This window comes from Ambystoma mexicanum, chromosome 2p, assembly GCF_040938575.1.
Source record: "Ambystoma mexicanum isolate Mex_15411 chromosome 2p, UKY_AmexF1_1, whole genome shotgun sequence".
Lineage (NCBI taxonomy): Eukaryota > Metazoa > Chordata > Amphibia > Caudata > Ambystomatidae > Ambystoma > Ambystoma mexicanum.
The window spans coordinates 1,244,922,940-1,244,938,688 of record NC_090923.1 but is presented as its reverse complement, the minus strand read 5'-3'; the positions used below and the strand labels follow the sequence as shown (position 1 = coordinate 1,244,938,688).

Genomic DNA, 15,749 nt, shown 5'->3' with positions numbered 1-15,749 from the left:
GGTATTAATAAATGGAAGTGGGCTTGGAACTAATCAAATATTAACACCAACGCAATCACAGGAATGCAGAAGTAGTTTGGGTTAAGATACAAGGAAAATCTTTCCAACCATTTATGCAATTATCTATTGCTTGAAATGACTCGTCATCCTACAAGCAAATCCTCGCTATAAACAGTGGTCGAAGTGTATGAAAAGCATTGGAACTTTGTTCCCTGCTGGCCTGCACCCACTCCCCACAAACCCCACCAGCAGCCCCCCCTCCAACGCACAATCCAAACCCACAAACAACTGCACCTGCTGTTTAAGAGAACGTTCAGTGCAGTGCCCTGAAATGCAGTTTTATTTTTAAAGGAAACCGTTGCGGCATAGGAACAGTAAAACTGGAGCACTGCTCCTAGCCGCTCCTTCCAACCACTGGCTATACAGTAACAGGACGTATCCTGTCCCAAGCTTATGATGGTCTTGCCTATCCAGGATTTCCTCTACCAACTCTTGGATTTTAGCATAATCTCGGCCTACGGTAGCCACTAAGCAACATTCCTTTGCTTTAGGCTCCAGTCAAAGCAGACCTGGTGGTCAACAAGGAACATTTTTAGTGGCAATACCACAAAGACGTTCACAATAATAACTGAACCGCCCTTCTAACAAACCAACAAGACAGTGTTCTTAATGGGTCTTCAAAAGTCGATTGTAGGTCAACAGGACAGAAAATCTCCATGCAAATTCAGAGGGGTTGAATGTAAAGAACTATTGAGATTACAGCCAACTGGTCATTGTACACTGGTTTGTCGTCGGCAGTGAGGTGTGGAATCCGAAACTATTCATTGGCATTCCCACACAGGAAACCTTCAGCTACACACAATGATCTCACCCCATTCACCTTTGAGGCACTCACTCACTTTGTGGAGGCGGTGGACTGCACGCCGCCGTTGCTGGAGAGGGTCCAGTACTTCCCAGTGTAGGTACGGAAGGCACATTTCTTGGTGTCCTTGTTGATCTCCAGTTGAAAGGTTTCTTGGTCACTCTCCTCATCCTGATTGGCAGAAAGATCCATCCCTGCAAAACGATGAAGAGAAATACATCAACTTAAAAAATCCAAGTACTGGCTGTTGGTTGAAAGCATTTTATTTTTAGAACCAAGCACGTGGATGCAGTCATGAGCAATAGAACAACGGTTGCATAATAGCATCATACTGATCAGAACAGTTAAGGGATCAAACTACAATGGACACCACTTCACTGGATTACTTAGATGTGGAAAGTATTGAAAACTCCTTTGGAAAGAATGCCCTCTAGAACGGTAACCAATGCATCTTCCAGTCCTAAAAAAATGCCTCTGCAAGCCCACAACAACAGGATAAAGCCCAGCGATGCCCCAAAAGGAAAGGGCAGACAAAAACATACAATCAATTATCTCCATAGCAGCACGGGAGGGCTACAAAGCCTCCTATACAATTCCATTGTGGAATTAACTCATGTTTAGTCTTCGGCTAGGTGTTTTTCTAGTGTGGCGGAGTACATAATACATTTCCGATACACTCCCATCTAGGGTTACCAGATGACATGGTACCAGGCGAGCAAGTAGTGAGTGGGAGAAATAGGCTATTACACATAGGGGGCAGAGTGAAGGCATGACCCCCCGTGGAAGAATTTATTTAGGGTAATTGAATATGGCCATATCTCCCAGCTAAGACCAGGCGCTTTGCTGAGAGGCCTCTCCACATATTTGGCGATGCCGGGTGTTGCCATTCATATTCTTGGAGCATCACCTTGCGTCTTGGGCTGGGAGTGCCCTTCCAGTAGGGTGGGAGAATCCGACTGCTCTGCAAGTGGCCATTGTCCAGTGTTGTGTCAAATATATACAACAGGTTACCTTCGCATTTGTTGATTCTCAGTAGAGGACCTCACATTTGTGAGGATCACCACACGTCAACAAGGACACATAATTGCATCCAATTTGAGAATGCAGAATATACCTTGTTTGCCCTCAGGGAAGTGCAACGGGTTGTAAAGGTACATTGTAGGTTACATATGCAGGGACAGTAACTGATCAGCTGTGGGCCCACAACCCTTATGGAAATTCGGCTCATCTGCATGCTTAAATTGCCTTTAAGGAGGTTCAGGCGTCCTTTGGAAATAGTTAAGGGCTGTATGCTTCAAGAGGGTCGAAGCTTGCCCTGCTGTCAGATACAATGGGAGAGATGGCAAAGGGTGATCAAAATGGATGTTCCCATATTTTTAAAAAGTTGATGTGCCCAATTCCACCCCACAGTTAGGCATGCCAGTTAGGGCTGGGAGGAGATTTGCAGATTAGAAGTGTAGCCCCAGGGCCAAGGGACCTTAAGGTAACTAGATAACCTTAATGCCTTTCATGCTATCTAGACAGACCATGGACTAAACTGAGCAAAAATTAAAGGCCGACCTCACTTGAGGTAGCTGCGGGTAAAAAAGGAACAGCACTATGTGCAACCTGGATAGATGGGTCCGACTGTCCTCCATTATAGAGCACCAAATCTGAGGGCCAAGTCAGGGAGGATAGCTCAGCGAGATGCTTTTAATTGCATTGGATTTATAGTGCGCCTTTGCCAAAAGGTGTTGAACAAAATATATATTTTTAAATAAAAAAAAAAAAACATTAAAGTACCATCATGATAAAATGTAGACATGGATCAAAATAAAGGGTAAAGCCAGAGGGTTGGGAGACTAGATTAGTTTTGAGGTTTGATTGGAAGATCCAGAGAGATGAGGCAGAAAGTGAGATGGAAACTGTTCGTGTTTGGAGGGTAGGAGAGCAAAAGAACTGAAACAAAATGCACAGAGGTTTGGGAACCGTTAAAAGAAATGCATTCTGTAATATTAGCGGACGAGATGGGACTTAAAACAAAAGTAAAGCAGACGTGGGGCCAGACCATGGGTACACTTGAAAAGGAAGTAATGAAATAGAAAGTAAGGAGGGTGTGATAGAAGACCGAATGGGTAACAAAGGAGACAAATTATAAACTGAGCGAAGAGTGAGACAATGTAAGACCGAGCAATAGAGATTAGCAGTAATCGAAATGGGAAAAGGAGAATAAAGTAGACGTTTCGTGGCATTTAAAGATGGGGCGAACAGTGGATGTTGAAGTGCATAACGACAAGAGTGAGCAATAGAAGTAATGTGAAGTGAAAATAAGCAACACCCAGCGTACACGCAGAAAGTGAGAGGAGGAAAAGATGGAGGGGAAGACTAGGAGTAATAGATGCAGGAAAGAAAAAAACCTCAGTTTTAGGATTGAGATGTAGAAATGGAGGATATCCAGTTACAGAGTGGAGAGCAGAATCAAAAGGAAGAAAAAGATCCAACAGTCATTGGCATGTAGATGAAATGAAAGACGGAAAGAGGAGATGAGGATAGAAAGAGGAGGGGTATGAGAAGGACCAAGTACTCCATAAAGAAGAGGGAGTGAAGAAGGGAGGGAAGGAGAAGAGTGCCCAGCCAAGTTACAGGGTAGGAACGGAACCAAGAACAGACCTCAAAATATCCAAGGTAGAAAGAGGAAATCCGAGTGATCAACAGCGTCAAACGCTGCATACAAGTCAAGAATACATGAGAATTTGAGACATGAAAACGAGCAGTCTGTAGAGTGAGAAGGACGAAAGCCAAACGGAAGGAGGGTGGAGAGAATGAAGATTCAGATGGCGGGTTATCCAAGCACAGGCAGCCCGCTCAATTTTAGAAAGAAAAGGCAGGAGATACGAAGAGATGATCAAGAGTGGGTTTTTTGAGAATGGAAAGAATGACATGCCTAAAAGTGGTAGGAAAGCAAGAATTTGCAAAGGAGGAGTTTAAGAGGCAGGATACAGGAGAGGATGAGGATATATTTGTTGGGAAGACTATCGGGAGAAAGTAGGGTGAGCACGAGCTAAAAGAGCAGAGGTGTCAGTCAACAAGAGCAGAGAATGAAGAGAAGGAATCTAGAGGTAGGACAGGGAGAAGAGGAAGGTGTAAGAAGCAAAAGCTGAGATTTGCTACTTTAGATGTCAAGTAGATTGCAATGTCCGAGGAAGAAACGAAAAAGCACATGGATGAGGTACTGTAGGAGCCGAAATATTGTGAAGAAGCTGATGGAGCCAACAAGGGCCTTGAGAAAATGAGATCTGAAAAATATGATTTTTTTTGCAGTAAGGAGTGCAAAGTTGAGCGTGACTAAGTCAAAGGGGAAGCAAGAATTTTTCTATTGCTGTTCAGCTTTGCGCAAGCTGCGATTAAGGTAAACAGGAGAAAAGCAGGGTTGATGGAAGGGAAGAGTGCAAAGAAGAAAGAAAAGAGAAAAGATTACGGCGAGTAAAGCTAATCAGAGAGCAAGTGGGTAGATCAGGGGGGATGGGACCGAGAAAGAAAGTAGTAGGTGATAGGAAGCATACAAGGAGGAGGAAGAGACAGGAGAGGGAGGAAGTAAAAATCAAATCAAGGCAGGAACTAGACTGATGGGAAGGAAGAAAATGCAAATAAGGGTCAGTGAGTGAAAGCAGCAAAGAACAATGAATTAGTCTAAACTCCCAAGAAGAAAGGCGAAGATGGGATAAGAGTTTTTTTTGTTTATTTTTTAAACATCTTGCAGTGGACCAGGAGGACTATAGACAAGGAAGGGAGACCAGGAAAAGATTAGAAAAAAGAAGCCTACAGGACTTGCCCATGACTATACAGTCTCCCCCCTAACCCCTTCGACCCTGCCATATAGCAATTCAAAAACAGATTGCTCAGCTCTTTGGAGAAAACACTTAATTCAAATAAACAGAGTGAACTCAGCCGCCGAGAGATAGCGTAGTGAGTTAACAGTGCATCTTTGCCACAGGGGCTCAGGTTAAATTCCCCCAGCAGGGAAACAGATCTAGATTATATATAAATAAACCAAAGAAAAGAAAAAATGGCATGCTCTCCTGGAACGGTGTTCCAGATCACTTATAGTAAGGAACGAGGATTGACAAAGAAAGGGGAACGTAGAACCCCTTAGTCCCCGCCCACTTGAACCTCTGAATATGCCCAATTCAGTAGCCTAGTAAGACCAGTAAACCAGACACCCAGTAATTAAAAACAGCATGTCCTGCCTCTGCATACACGATCAGTTAGAGCACCAAATCATCTTCAAGATTAGCCAGAAACACGAAACAGGTGGTTAGAAGGAACCGCGGATACCTTGATCTTATGCACACCCTGGCTTCCTAGTGTTGCACTGCCAGCTGCCGCCGAGGCCATGTTTCATTTTGCGAAAAGTCATTTACATTCGGTTTATCTGAACAATGTGGCATGTGTGTGCTAAGAAAATGCCCGATTTAGCTTCACATTCCTCAGAAACAGCTGGTGTGCAACATCTGCAAACATTAATTTCAACATGCACGGCCAACTTCTGTTTTCCTCACAGAACAAAAAAAACGTGGTTTACAGAGTGCACCATCGCCAAAGCCCGACACTCACAAGGGATTCACAATAGACGGAGCGCAATAGCACCGATTCAATTACCACAAATCAGGATCAAACGGCGGTACCGTACCATTGCTCTACTGAATTTGAACTTGTACACAGGGCTTTAAGTGGGCCCGGCTGGAGCTCCAGCCTCTGAACAGCGATTTGGAGATGGCCGCTGCCTGTGTCCACAAGCCCCCTTAGTATCACGAGTCAATCGGGCTGCTACAAGAGAAGGCATTTTGTTTGCTGCCTGAGGCGAATATGGGAGAACTAGTGAGAAAAACTATTCTGTTGCGAGGGCGGTCGCCTTTACTGGTGTTCCTTAATTGTGGTGCTGACTCCCTTAATTGTGGTACTAACTCCCAAAAGGAATCACCCGCTCACCTCGGGTGAGATAATCGCTGAATCAATATAAAAAAAAGGTATGTCTGGCACCACAATTTGTTAAAGGAGGTGGCCCTTACCAAAAGCCACATGTCGCCCTTTAAGCGATCCCTCCCTCTGGGCCACCCCGACCTCGATTTCAAGTCCCACATAAAGGCACTGCTTCTATCCCCAGTGAGAATATTAAATACAATTGCCAATATGACTCACGTCATGAAGGACAGCCATCCAGTCCGTGCTTTCTAAAATTGCCAACAAAGGGAATGATTTGCTGGACAGGGGGTTTACATTTAGGAGTATGGACCAACGACGAGAGCATGCTGGCAAGGCACGCACAATGAGGGTTCGGGGCGCTCCTGAAACATGGAGCCATTTGGCAGCAATGCCTAGCTCGAGCCAATATCCTAGCTCAGACTCCGTCCTACTGTGTTTGATCTAGCCAGTCAATAGTTGCCAGAAAGGCAGCTCACATCAGCATCCCAACACGGTACATGTCACTGGACATGTGTGAGGGCCTTTCCTCGTCGAACTCGGGAACTATTCCTCTTTCATGGAAGATTACCAACTTCCCCATTTTCAAAAAGAAGGTTTTGTTGTCCAACAGGGCTTTCGCGAACCACGGTTTACATATCAGTGCAAAAATACCCCACCTGTAGCAAATGTGCACCCTTTAGCAAAACAAACAGCCACATGTTGAATACAAAAAAGTACCATGTTAAGAGGCCTACAGAAGTACACGAATGATGCTGGACATAGAAATCCTCATTAGGGGAGGGTATGAAGCGGACCCGTTTCGACCCTTTTCCCAGTCCTCGTCCCCATCCCACTTTACCCCTGAAGGAGGTGGGAGCCTTCTTTCCCAACCCTTGAGGAATCGGTCGAGATGGGATGACCAGGGCCTGCGGGGGTGGATACTGTTAGATACCAGTGTGAACCTGGCAGAAGCATTCTGAAAAGTAGTGACAAAAAAGCTACAAAGCTACTAGCTTGGGTTAATTGGGTGTGGGCATTTTTTCAAGTTATATGGTGCCTGTATAGACTTCTCCAACCTCAATTCAGCACAGGTTTCGTTTATGAAAACTGGAGAACTTGCGCCAGTGTAACGTTTTAGGATCCAACATTTTAAAAGCCAGCAAATTAAATGTTAAACTTCAGACAAACGCCCCAGGAAAAAAAAGCCAGTACTAGGGGTCGATGCACAAGGGCAGATGTGCCTGGACAAAGGGAGGTTAAATCCAGGATCGTTAAATATTTAACATCTATTGTGTTATTTTTCCGACCTAAAAATAACCATTTTGTTTTTGGTGCAGGAAACTTGTGGCTCTGCTCTGGGATACAGACGGAAGCCCGCACACTAAGGCCACCCGCGGCAGATGCTTCCGTGCACACAGGCCAGTCGTGTACATCTTGTTGACATATCCGGAGAGGTCAGCGAGTTAAAGGCCCCCATAAAAGTCTATCGGAATGTCCAGCTTAGAAGTCATTAATTCAGGTTACACTACCCAAACACCATCAAGTAGTGCAGTAGATAGCCACAACACGCAGAGTGTTTCCTCCATTTAGTTTCTGCTGGCTTATGAACAGGGTTGAAAGGCAACCAATTTAAAGGGGGATCCCACAAAGGCCCGGGTGGCTGCGGAGTTTGGAGGAGCGGGGTTCCAACGAGGCAGAGTTGAGGGGGCAGAGCTAGCAGCAGTTGAACTCCGCTCAACGGAAATGCTCAAAATAAGCTTTAAAATTTTACAATTTATTTCATGCTGATTATTTCCAATAATTACGCTGGCAAAAAATGCTCACCTTTTAAACCAAACAATCTATCTTTACATATAAAGCTGAATGTATGTACGTGTGCATGTTTGTCCGGCTATACAAATCCACACCGTTGAACCCACTGCTACCACATTTTGCATGGATTCCTCTTTTGTCTGGTGCAAGATTGTAGTCTATGTTTGCATGCAAAGAGTCACTCTGTAGACACCCTCATTTACTGATACTTTGGAAAAGTGTCTGAAGCAAAATGTTCGTTATGTTGGTTATTCCTTTAAAATGTATTACTATTGTATTCAGTTCGAAACAGTTTCATTTTTAAAGGAACTACTTTATCACAGCGCTCCAAATATGGGAAATGCATGGTTACTAATTACTTAAGTTAATTCACGAGAAGAGCACAATCAATCAATCTTTCTTGGACATTTTCTCAAATGTGCTGAAGCCATTGAGTGACTGAAACATGCCACAAAAACGATCACGTGGAAAACCTCCATCTGATGCAAAGAGAACATCAATATCAAGAGCTTCTGAAACAAACAGCAGCACACGACTTGCCGACAAGAGCAACATCCTCCAGGGCACATTAGACACCACTCGATTAGGACACAGGCAACATTGGTACCCTCAGGTAGTAGTGCAATATACCCTGGAAAACAAAATATCCAAATATAATCAGACATGTGCTTTGATGGCAATTAAGTGGTGTTGTGGCCAAGCGTCAACACTGGGCATGTGCCACCTGGGGGAAATCCTAGGTGCCAAAGACTTGAGCAAGATTTCTGGAATCAAGGGGGTTAAAGTGTCTGCCCTCGAGAAAAAAAAGTGACACTGTCCACCCACATGCATCCTTCCTTATGCCCTGAAAAGTAGCACAGGGCCACAATCCAGGGAATATAACTGCTCCAGTCTTCCGGAATGGCCATATGACATTGTGCGGAAATAGTCATGACTTACTTGCACTCCTCACCCCTCAACAGCCCCCCTCCCCCTGTTTTTTGTGCGCGTGCCTTACCATGGTTTGTGCACTTGCAACCCATCTTTTATGAAAGGAGAAATATGGTAGGCAAAAAGTGTATAATTGTAACATCCCCACCCCTGCATCTTAACAGACTGCAAATTATATATTCCTTGCTGGCATATTTCACAGAGCTCCCCAGCTAAGCGCATGTTCCTCAGTGAAGCTGGGGGCACGGGAATGTGAATGTAATCTGCTCGCATAGAGTAGATTTGATCACTGAGCCTCAAGTCCAGGGCCATGTTGCGAGATCCGGGTAGACGTGAAGCTGGATCTTGGACCTGGCAAGAGCCAGACCACTCGCCATCTCTGCTTATGATGCACCTTTCACGGAAGAGGAGCCATGAAATGTTGCCAATACATGCTGAAAACCAGGTTTCAAAAGAGAATATTTTGAGTCCATGACCTAAACTGGGTCAGCGCATGCATCTTCCCCAAAAGAGGACAAACTTTCTAAAAGGAGCTCAAGGGGCACCAGACAGCTCTTATGCTGGTTCACGTTAGAAGCACCTCCCGACCAAAGCGAAGCAATGACTAACAATGTTATACGTTTTAATTTCACCTGCCACCGTTTATTAAAATAAAAAAATAAAAAATCCCTCCAGAAATGAATGCAAAGCTTGTAATATCAAACACTACAACAGCAGAGCATGGAGAAGGTCAGTGCTCCAGATATGATGAGGTGGGAGTATTGTTCACCATTTCTTAACATTGAGAGTAAACTTGTTTTTACAAGAGTAAAAATGACGACTTTGCAAGAGTAAAATGTATGAGACATCCTGCCGACATGTGCACAAACTGTATGGAAATCATTACTAGGTGGTATGCATTGTGAGAACACACCTTTCATTATTTCTCCATGGTCTGGCCATTTGATCCCTCCTGCATATATTTAAATGTTGAAAAACACAAACACCTAGCCAATTACACAATAAAGTAATATGAATTGTATTTTGTGATTTGAGGTTCGATAGCAAAATTGTCTTGATGTTTAATGAAAGTCCTCATTTCCTGGAGCTATTACTACCTAATGGTATGCCAATGTTATGATACAACAGTGCAGAGAGGTAAGGACTCCATGCTAAATTCTATGCCTAATCTCATGGCCAAATGGTTAGAGAGCACTTTTGGCAAAGCGCTGTTCAGAACATATTTATAACAATTATCACCAAAGCGAAGTCGGTAGATGAAAGGCTGAGTTGGCCTTGCCGGGATTCAAACCTGCAACATACAGATCGACCGGCAGAGCCATCTTATTGGCCAACGTCCTTCATAGGTCGGTTAACTGAGTATCAACTGAGGTATAATCTCAGTACTTATGATGTTGGACGAACCATGTATGAAGCGCTACATAAAGTTGAATACCTATCTGGGTTATTCCAGGGACAGGTTTTACAGAGTTTCTATTTCAATTACAAATGTAACTCATTTGTTGGTTTTTGAACAGAGCTTGCACTTCCTGGAGAGTCAGTTTTTTGATGTTTTAATTATAGTCTTGAAGATTTGAGAGGCTAGAACACTTAAGACTGTTGCCACTGACCATTTATAATAATGTAACCCATTGACTGCAAGGTTGAATGGATGTAAAGTAGACCGTGCATACTCATTTTACACATCATTAGAGTGTAAATTATAAGTGTAAAAATGATATGCCTCCACATGATTATGCACACAGCACCGGAACCCAATAATATTGTGCAATACTGGTTTGCTTTCACTCCAAAATATTAATTTAATTGCATCTTAGTTTTCCATCTCATTAATTATACAATCCTAAAATGCTAGGAAAATAAATGCGCACAGTGCTTCGGTTTGCTCCACACACCACAGCAGAAGCTGAATAAAGAAACCAGTCTTATCAGGGTGTGCAGTTTTTTTTTTAAAGTCTTCAGAGAAATACATTCTGTTTGAGAGGCTTTTATCCATGTAGATAAAAATCAAAAGCAGCATTCTGGTTTGTGTCATGTAACCTGGCCTTTGCACTGCCCTATGCTCTAGGCTACACAGGAACATAATAAAGCTGTCGTATTTACAAGATGTTCATCCGTAAAAAGGCCTTGTATGCACCTTATCTGGAGGCCTGGATACGGTAGTCCACTAAAGACAGGCTTTGAAATTGGACAACTTGACTACCCCAGGATAGCTGCCCCCCCCCCCCCGTGTGCACACAGACAGCCATGGGATGTGAACACATCATTTTGTGGAAACAGGCCAATAGAAAGAAAAAAAATCCACAGGTCTGAACTGTTTATATCGCATTTTTTCACCTAGGCATATGCAGCTGGGGGTGAAAAGGGTGGGCATTGGGATGTAAACCCAACAAATAGGCCCAAGCTCTATAAAATAAGATGGTTGCCACCATGTAGTCAGTGAAAATTATGTTACCATTAAGTAAACTCATTTGACGCTTTTGTATGAAATGTTCCAAAGAGGTTTTCTGGACTGCTCTCCATTAAAAACAAAATAGGTCCAGTGCATTTCACCTTTGGCATCACCCATAAAAGAAATTTTACACAAAGGGTTTATAATCGAGCTTCCACACGAAATCCAAGCCACAGCTCTTTGCCTATTATATAGGCGAAAAAGAAAAAAAAAAAAAAAAAAAAGATGCGTACCCTCCAGTTCCTCTACCAACTAGGTTTAGTCACTGTTGAACAATTCCTTATTGCCATAACTGTATTTGTCCTACGTTATAGCGCATGTCTTAAGATATGCTTTGCCTTCTCACTGCATAAGGTTGCCCATATTGAAGCGTGTTTTGGAGACGCACCTTACCAGGCAAAGCAACTTTAGGGGGTAGAAGCAGCCACATTAGGTGAACCATCTTAATCTGAACCAGGGAAGTCAGCAGAAACTAAATGCATCACAGAATGTCTTCCGCCATTTATCAAATTGTACTTTCCCAGGTGTGATACTGTAGTGCATGCCTAAGACTCAATGCTGAGAATCTAAACATCACGCAGAAACATTCTTGCTAGTCAACCTCATGCACTTTCTGAACTGCCCCTTCTATTGAGATGCATGGGAGTCTCGTTTGGTTGCAGTTTGCTGGCTTTGCTGACTGCTATTAAAGATATTCACCAATCCACCTGAAGTCTAGTCTATTTTTCGACAATGTGTAATCAGATGCTTTAGTCCCAGTCCCTTGATCTGGTCTACCAGATCTTAAACAAGGGCTCTTAGTGTAGGAAGCAGTTCACTTCTAACAGCAGCCTAATAGCATATGGAGCAATAAATCACCAGAGAAATTCTCTGGACAATAGTAATCTGCATCCCATGACTAGACACATGCCACAGCCCCCAATTCTTCACTGGATCTCCCAATGGCTTTTAACTCACTGACTGTATAGGGCACATGCGCCTTAATGTGACCAAAACCCCAAATGAAACTACCAGAAAGCAAGTGCAGCTTGGCACCTGGGCCAATAATGATTTTCTTATGGGTGGGTCTCCTGGGATTCAATACACATGTAGAAATGGCATAGAAAGCTGTCCAAAGTAGTTTCCACTGAATTGCTCCAAGGCCAGGGTCTCCGACTAGAAGATCGCGTGCCATGCCACTCTTAGCTCGCTTGAGACTTCCCAGTAGCTCCTTATATCATACACCAAAAAAAAGCATGGTTTGTTCATTTTGGTCTCTGCCTGGGCCCCTTCCTCTGCCCCGTCCCTCTCCTCTTCCTGCAAAGCAAACAGTCAACATCTGGGTGCATGGTGTTGGGGAGGAGCTAGCACCTTGGCTAGCGCCTTCCTGCACCCCCCCCCACACCCACCCCCCCAAGCACTTAAAATTAGGCAAGACTTATCCAAATACTATAGCACTGAGAAAGCTTTTTTCATGCAAAAAAATAATCAGACGTGGCCAGCCACTAAACGAAAATAGTTTGTATTTAAATATAAGGTGCAAATAACTATTTAGTTGAATACACTTGTAAATGTTATTCTGTTATTCTATATAATTTTAAAATCTCAAAGCATAGTGAATGCAGCCTGTGCTAATATACTACAGGCATTGCCTGGTGTCGGCTAGCTCTGGTAGAGCATACAAAGTGGCTGAGCAGCCGTTCCCTGTTCATCAAAACACCCAGGCAGGCTGGGGCTCATATACACAATGTAACCGTATGGTAAAACAGGGTTTTAAGTGGAATTACTGGATCAGATAAAATATACGAATATTGAGTGACGTGTTGAGTATGGCGGGAAGGTGCGTTATATAGCAAAATGATGGAAAAAGAAGCAAACATGTATTCCTGCTTAGGCAGCAGTATGCTAAGTAGTTTGCAACCTGGCCGTGCAAGAAGGAAGAAAGCAGCGGCCCTTTTAAAGAAGAAAAGTTTTGGATAAGCTATGCCAGTATCCAGTAACCAAGTTGAACAGTATTAAGGTGCCTACTTGTCATCAGTCTGGAGGAGCCAGCCACGGAAGACAGAATGCTGGTCGTGGAGCAGAGTCCTTTGCCCCCCCCCCCATCTTCATCTTTGTACAGGTTAAAGTTTGTTTTCCTCGCACCTTAATTCCCTAGAGGGCTGAACTATTTATCTGAGTGTGATACCCCTGTAAGTTTAAGTTGGGCTACCTTTCAATGGTGAGAGGTAGGGTTGCATCTGTACTGGAATAGCTCTGCAGTGTCCCATGTAGGAGTTAACCATCAATAACAAAATGGGTGTGTTGTGGTCATTGTCACCAAGAGGTCTAAAGGATGGTGGATTAGAAAAGAAAGGGGTGCATAAATATGCATGCTGTGTTAAACAAAGCTGGAGCTGTGATGGTCCCGCTTATCTAGATTTATTTTGGTTAGCATTACTTTTCATGCTATCAATTGTAGGCTTTCAATCAGAACAGAGAAAATAGCTGTAATGGTTTGTTGCTCAGTGTGTAGAAGAAAAATAAATACATTTTTTTAAAAAACAGGCAACTCATGAGTCCGAGATTGCAAGAGAAAACACATTTAAAAATGTAAAAAAAATGTTTTAAAGTACATCTAGCAGTATGTGTTGTGGTCAAACTTTATTTGAAGATGTTTGACGTTTTAGGGCACTAGTATCCCAATTGTATTTAAGGTTAAGATGGAATTTGAGTCCACCTGTATCCAAACAGGAATTCAAGCGCCAACAGCAATGCAAAACCACTAGCTGCTCTGCATTTTGGAGCTTGTCCACCTACATTTATAAAAAAAATTAAACACAGCACATGTCATTTTACATTCCTATCAATGCCAGGATTTGAGCGTTCCGTTTCAGCCTATGTTTTACGAAACAAGAGTATGAATTAAGTAATTAGGTGAGAAAAGTGAGCAGTATTTATGCATATTTTTGATACATTTTTTGATACACAGGATTAATATGGCTTAAACCTAGTTCGAGCCGATTGTAGGACGCTTAGTTCAGAAGTCAGAAAATAACTCATGTCAGAGACAACTGCAGAATCTGACACTAATTAGGGTAATCCCTGCACAAGTGTTGTGCCGGTGTCTCATGCGCTTGCCCTAGATATCAAGTTCTTGTCACATAGAATAAGTCAATGAGCAGGAGATATTTGTGGTATTAATTTATTGGGCATTTATGGCTCTCATATTGCCAACATGTGTTTGGACCCATTTGGTCTTTTTCAAGGCAATTCATTTCTCCTTAGCTCGACTCTTGTGCTGCCTTATTGCGTGACCAATAAGCGATGAATTGGATTGGGATACAGACCCAGGGGTTCTTCAGAGTACGTTGTAAAGTTCTCATCGGGTGTAGTACGGCTGTAGTCCATTTCTGCATAAAAGCCATGGGTATTCCTTATTGGTCACGCAATAAGGCAGCACACCAGCCGAGCTAAGGAGAAATGAATTGCCTTGAAAAAGACTGAATAGGTCGAAACACGTGTTTGCAATATATGAGGGCGAATAGACAAATGCCCAATAAATCAAATGCTGCAAATCTCATGCTCATCGACTTATTTTATGTGACAAGAACTTTAATTAGGGCAAGCACATGTGATACCGGAAGAACTTATGATCCAGTTAATAAAGAGCACTGTACAAAACAGCGTGTTGAATACAGGGAGAGACCATAGACCAGGGGATGGGAGACAAATTAATAGGGTCGATCGCCTTTGGCTATATACACCAACCAGGACATCTACTGAGATTTGTATGCAAGTGTTCAAAGTCTGGCAGGAGATTTTCTGCCTTTCAATACTGGGTTGAGTTTGTGCAACTGTTTAAATTGGCTAAACACAACACAATTTACAAGCAATACTTAACTAGTGCAAAATGCCAATAGATGCCTCACTGTACTATCAGCTATGGGTCACTTCACTACACCCGATGTGCCAAGAAAATACCTGAGGCGTAATGCAAACTAGTGCAGACTGCTTCAATCTGAAGCCATTATAGTGATGTATGCTTTGAAGTAGTGAGCTAGCCTCACAGGATGGGGTATGGTGGCTCCCAAAGTGCAACATTGCTTCCAGCGCAGGAGGTCCTAGGAGGGCCGAGACTGCCTGTGCCCTTCGTTCATTTAAGCATGATTGCCCACAGCTGCAGGCAATTCAGGCTCAATGGCACAGAGCCCAAGTTAATGACAGTAAAGCAAGTCCCATTAACAAGGGCGAAGGGCAATTAAGAGCCTATACTTTTGGAAGGGAGGTTGTCCACTCCCAAAAAACAGCTGAAAGTCTGGTTTAGACAGCCGATCTCAATGTGCAGCAAATACAGGGTTCAGTGGGCAAACATGAAATGTTGTTATTCATAAATATCACAGGGAATGCAATAGATTTTTGGCACAAAAACGCGTGCAAAACGGATAACGAGAGGACACTGGTATGGTGCCTGTTCTAGCACAAGGAACAAAGAAATCCTCTTTTTCTGATGGGCGATGCTTGACAAAGTCCCCTTTTTAGTTTTGGCTATTGGGTGGCACTGAAAGCGCTACCTATAAAGCCAAAACTATGGTCATTGAAAAGCCATTAAAATAAGACATGAGAACTTGACAGAGGCTTTGGATGCAGGCTTGTTATGCTTTTCAATGCAGGTTGGCATAGGAGGATGGATACATGGTAGTTTGACCATGTGTCCCGTCTGCTAAGTGACATGTATGGGATTTTCTGCCTCTTCCCACCTATCTCCACCCACGACATGCCTCTTTTTGCACT

The 15,749-nt window shown here is 43.3% G+C and overlaps 1 protein-coding gene across 1 annotated transcript in view; it reads right to left on the bottom strand.

Moving 5' to 3' along the window:
• Positions 1 to 15,749, bottom strand: part of LOC138567391 (fascin-like) — a 73,868-nt gene that overhangs the window by 22,879 nt on the left and 35,240 nt on the right. Inside the window, exon 2 of the mRNA XM_069645555.1 lies at positions 900 to 1,056. Within this exon, the coding sequence (XP_069501656.1) occupies positions 900 to 1,056 (157 nt within the window). The remainder of the gene's footprint in view (positions 1 to 899; positions 1,057 to 15,749) is intronic.